Source organism: Rhizophagus irregularis, chromosome 15, assembly GCF_026210795.1.
Source record: "Rhizophagus irregularis chromosome 15, complete sequence".
NCBI lineage: Eukaryota > Fungi > Glomeromycota > Glomeromycetes > Glomerales > Glomeraceae > Rhizophagus > Rhizophagus irregularis.
This window is the reverse complement of record NC_089443.1, coordinates 2787358-2792846: the sequence shown is the minus strand read 5'-3', so window position 1 is coordinate 2792846 and position 5489 is coordinate 2787358. Positions and strand designations below refer to the sequence as shown.

General features: G+C 28.0%; 1 protein-coding gene across 1 annotated transcript; it reads right to left on the bottom strand.

Moving 5' to 3' along the window:
- Positions 1-211: 211 nt before the first annotated feature.
- OCT59_007334 (uncharacterized protein) lies at positions 212-957 on the bottom strand (the record flags this gene model as incomplete). The annotated part of the gene is made up of 3 exons (XM_066148001.1): positions 212-405; positions 606-738; positions 850-957. The coding sequence occupies 3 exons, from the start codon at positions 955-957 to the stop codon at positions 212-214; spliced, it is 435 nt and encodes a 144-aa protein (XP_065998638.1).
- Positions 958-5489: the final 4532 nt, after the last annotated feature.

Genomic DNA, 5489 nt, shown 5'->3' with positions numbered 1-5489 from the left:
TAATTTATTAAGATGAAAATTTATTTGATGATCGGTGCGGAGGGACTAAAACAGTGTTAGATGAAGCACTCGCATTATTAACGATAAGAAATGAAAACCAATAAGATTATTTTTTATTTGGATATTTAAATCTAACAAAGTGAACGTTGAGATTTTTTGTCAAAATAATTTTGGAATTTTGATTCTAAAATTTTTTAATATAAATTGCTGATCAACACATATTCGAATTAATATTAACTGACTTTTCTTTTAGATCATGATTCCAGCCAATAAAAACATTTTTTTCTTCGTCACTACCACCATCATGACCTTTTCCCAATCCTCCATGATACTGTATTATTAATGGATTTTCAATATGGTTAATTATGTCATCAACTATCGAGCTAACATAGTTATCGGTTAACGCTAATTTATCATAATATTCATAAGAATTAGAACCATATATGTGTCCTACACTCTTACTTCATCTAAATCAACCAGATGAATATACATTTTTACCCTTTGTACAAGATAGTAATCATAAATCAAGTTTTTAAACCAATATCGATATAAATACATCCAGAATCTAGATATGAAATTTTCGTTTAATTTAGGAGCTTATTTACTCATTACTATCTCGGATTTAATCATCCCTGTAATTATTTTTTCCCATGAAGCAAATGCAGCTACTTTATAATTAGAAAATTTATCGCAAATTATTTTAAATATGCTTGGATTATCCGCATTTGTACGTTCCATCTAACATTTCATACTTAAAATTATGTTTACAAGGAATTACTCCTGTGATTATTGAACCCCAATTCTCTGCATTATCAGTAGGTATATTTGCATCGGCGTATATCAAAGAACCATTGGCAAAAACTTATTTAAGATAGAAGCTTTTGAAACGTTTCGATCAAATGATACTCCAGCTCCATCAATTCCAATTAAAAACAATATTACTAAATATGATGCCATAATTGCTATAATTTTTGCGATAATTAAATTTTATGGTTTATAAATAGAAAATTAAGATATTTGAAGATATTATGTAATTAATACAATAATAAATAATTATAAGTATTTTATAATACTGATATTAATAATACAGGAGTTTTATTTAATTCGTAAATTTCAGGAAATTATTTTTGCAAACCTGTCCGGGATTTTTTTTTTAAGTGATACAGAATAATGTTCTGAAGTATGTTGAATGATCATCATTTATTAGTTTCACAATTTTGATCGACGTATACTTACTGTTTAAGGTTACGATTGCCTAAAAAGTAGCTAACCAAATTTGTATTACAACAATTGTTTGATTAGATTGATTAGTTAAAAAATTTTTTCTTTAGCGACGCTGGATTCCGAGTTTAAAAAACGCTATAATTATGCAGTTGCAAATATACCGTTAAATATTTATTTTAAACGTTATAAACAAAAGAAAAACAAAAAAAAAGTTATTAAAATAATTCATTTCTATTAGTCCTATTAATCATAGTGTCCAGCTGTTGTGCCATATTTTGTTTATACTGAGCGGCATACCTGATTATCCAATTTTGAATAGTTGATACTTTTGGAATATCAGTTTCTTCTAACCTACCTTTCTCCGCCAATTTCGTAAGTTCATTCCACATTTCCTGCACGCTATATCTATCACTTTTATTTAAATTTCCTGCTAAAAAATACCCCTCCAGAAGTACTATAATGTACTTTACTAATTCTTTTACCACCTCCCTTTTTTTCCAAATTTTTGATTTTCCTTTAGTGCCCAACCTAACTTGAGCGGAAATTCCTGATGTACACTTTACATCAGGAAATTTGTTTAGGCGTAATTTAGTGTAATATTTCGGAGGTGGTGTAAAATTTTGAAATATTACACTAAAAACGTAATATTACAAAAGTTTACGCTCTTAAATTTGAATAATTATCGTAATTTAAGAATATCTCGCTATCTACTGATCCAATCAAGACGATCTATAGCTCATTGGAATCAGCTCATCAAGACGAATCGAATGGTAGTAAAATCGCGTTTCTACAGTTGATAGAACGCTCTATAGTATGCAATAAAGTTTTAAATTAATAGAAAGTCATCTATCGAACGTAGAGATATGATTTTACTACCATTCGATTCGTCTTGATGAGCTGATTCCAATGAGCTATAGATCGTCTTGATTGGGTCAGTAGATAGCGAGATATTCTTAAATTACTATTATTATTCAAATTTAAGAGCGTAAACTTTTGTAATATTACGTAATATTTCGAAATTTTACATCACCTCCGAAATATTACACTAAATTACGCCTAAACAAATTTCCTGATGTAATTTTATGTTATGTTAATCGCAATTCTTACAAAAAATGATTATTTGACATACTGTAACTAATCTTACCTTATTTCTTCGTTTGAATCCAACATATCGGTAGATAGTATTTGATTTTCTATGATAATATTATAATTAGCATAGGATCTAAGGTAATCATTCTCTTTAAAATCAAACTGTACCTGTATTTTCTATTTTCTGTGATAAAGCATCTTCTAGCAAAGATACTAATTCACGTCTATTGTCTGTATTTTCATAGCTTATTTTCAGATTTGAAAGCTGATTTTTTAGTTGATCCATACTTGACGATTAGGAAAAATTCCTAGAAATAATAGATTATTCCTTCCATCTTCTCATTATCATCATTAAAATCCGCATTGTGATAATGTGGTTATAAAAGTAATCCACTCCAGTTTAGGATTTAGTTCCATTACTACTGCATGTAATGAAGACAACAGGGCGGACATACTCTATATCACATGTTGATCATTTGCCGATCATAATAAATGTGATATCACATTAACTTTGAAGCCTTATCTCAAACCATAAATGTTCTAAAAATTATATTTAACTATTTTGTTTAATAATTTAGGTTATTAATAATTAAATATAAAAGTATTGTAGCAAAATATAATGTGGTTCCAAATTTAGCCTTAGGTTGAAATTTTCAATAATTCATATATATGCTGATCATCTGCTAATTTGACTTTGAAGCTTCAGGCCAAGCCACAGAACTTCGGGCCAAACTTGAAACTTTTACAGTATGCTATTTAGGTATTCAAGAATTAGTGGCTAAAATAAACCTGAATAATTTTTGATAACCTGAAAGATATCATTAAATAAATGTTTACAATTATCACTAGTCAAAAACCAATATATCGGATAGCAGATATGTATCAGATATGTACCCGATATGTGTAGTATTAATGCAGAAAATCGGGTACCCGATATGTGTAAGATATGTGTAAATATATATATCATATACATATCGGGTACTGATATGTATATGATATGTAAATGATATGTATATGATATATATATTTACACATATCTTACACATATCGGGTACCCGATTTTCTGCATTAATACTACACATATCGGGTACATATCTAATACATATCTGCTACCCGATATATTGGTTTTTGACCAGTGTATTGTAAAATTAATATATGTCTGATATTTGACAAAATTTTTATGAATTATTTTAAGAACTAATTTATTAACAATAAATAAAATAAAGTAAATAAAATCAAAATTTTATACATTATTATGTAGAATTTGTGAAAAAATTAATTCAACAGTATTTTTTTATGTGATAATATTGGACAAGTGATCGGCAAAATGATCAGCAATATTGTGATAATATGGGGATGTCTGCCCTGTTAATGAAGACGCGGTGAACCAAGAGTCTTGGTGTGTTTCATTTAATTAGTGGGTTCAAATAAGGTAATATTGATCAATCAATTAATATTTACCTGTAAATTCAAGTTTAGAATATGACATTGATTAATTTTCAAAACTCATCAAATGATTCATATCCATGTATATCAGAGACTTTCCAAATCCTCTTTATATATATATTGGTTTCCTTGTAAATAAGGTTGCTTGTCTAAACCTCTTCAAAATCCTACGATTAGTTTCGTCAAAATTTTACTATAGATTTATTATAGTTTCGGCAGAGTTTCGGCAGTTTTAGCATTTATAATAAGTTTCGGCAGTTTCGCCTTTCTCCAAAGTTTCGCCAGTTTTTTAATATTAATATAGTTTCGGCAGAATTTCGCTTTTCGGCAAAACGCCATCTTGTCTAAACCCCTAGGTTTCGGCAAGCAACCTTACTTGTAAATATCCATAAAATGTAGTTCTTTTAAGTCCATCAGGATATTCTTCATGGAACTGTTCCCACAAAATCTTTTTGGTATTTTTCAGATAATATACAGGTAATAATTTTCAGATTTTCCATTTGAACACCTCCTGGACCGCATAATAACATGCTTCGGTAATTGAATAATTTGAACCTAATAATTACGGGTATTATATAAAATTTATTAGATTTTTTTTTATAATTTTGTAAATTTTGATACTAACTAATAAATTTCATTTTATCGTTTCATATGAAAATGTATCGGCAATAATAGATAATATTCTTCTTTTACCATCAATTCCACAAATATTGCTATCTAATGCATCTTGGTATGCATTCCAAAATTGCTTTGTATGGTTTTTAGGAGTTGGTTGAAAAAATCCACAATTATACAATTGAATTAGTATATCTTTGTCTTTATCTGGATCTTTTGACCGTATACAAAATTGAAAGCTAAAAAAAAAAATTTTTCAATTTAAAATTATGTAATTTTTTTTAAAAAAAAAATTGAATTTTTAATTAGTTACCTCAAAAGCTTCTTTTTTAAAAGGTGTTATCTTAATAAGTTACCAAGCATTTTGACAGATAAGATTCGTACCAATTTATTCAAAAGATATAAAAAAGAAACTGGAAATGAGTTATGGCAATTATCAGAAGCCATAATAAGTATATTAGAAAAACCTCAAGCATCTGATTTCAAGCCTATCACCTTCGAAGTCAACCCTAATTCAGAGTTAATTATCAAATCTGTGTTAGAGCATTTCACATACTTGAAATTCCGAAATAGTTTCAGAGGGATTGATAATTATAATTTTGTATCTCCTCTATTTAGCAATCATAGCATATCTTCCCCAGTATCGCCAGAAAATTTTTTCACCCCCACGTGACTTATGTGACGCAATCAATTTTACTATTTTATTATTTGTTTACTCATAATATCCTCCACACTCACTCTTTCCACTATACTTTTCGTCAAAATGACAAAATACTAATTAAATTTATTTTGACAGACGTAATGTATTTTGACAGACGTAATTAATTCATAGTAATTTTATAATAAATAGTGAATTGGTCCGTTCGCCGAAATATGACGTAATTAATTAGCGGAGAAGTATACTTTCCACTACCTTTCCACCACTCTTTTTTTACTATTAAAACTTTGTAAAACTTTGACTATTCGCAGTTTTTAAACATTTTAACTAACAATATTAACTTTAATATGCTTTTTTATAACTTTTTTAATAAAAGTCTCAGAATACATATTTGTTTTTTTATTTATTAACTTCAAAGTGTATTCTAAACATTTTAGTCGATATTCATTATTAATTA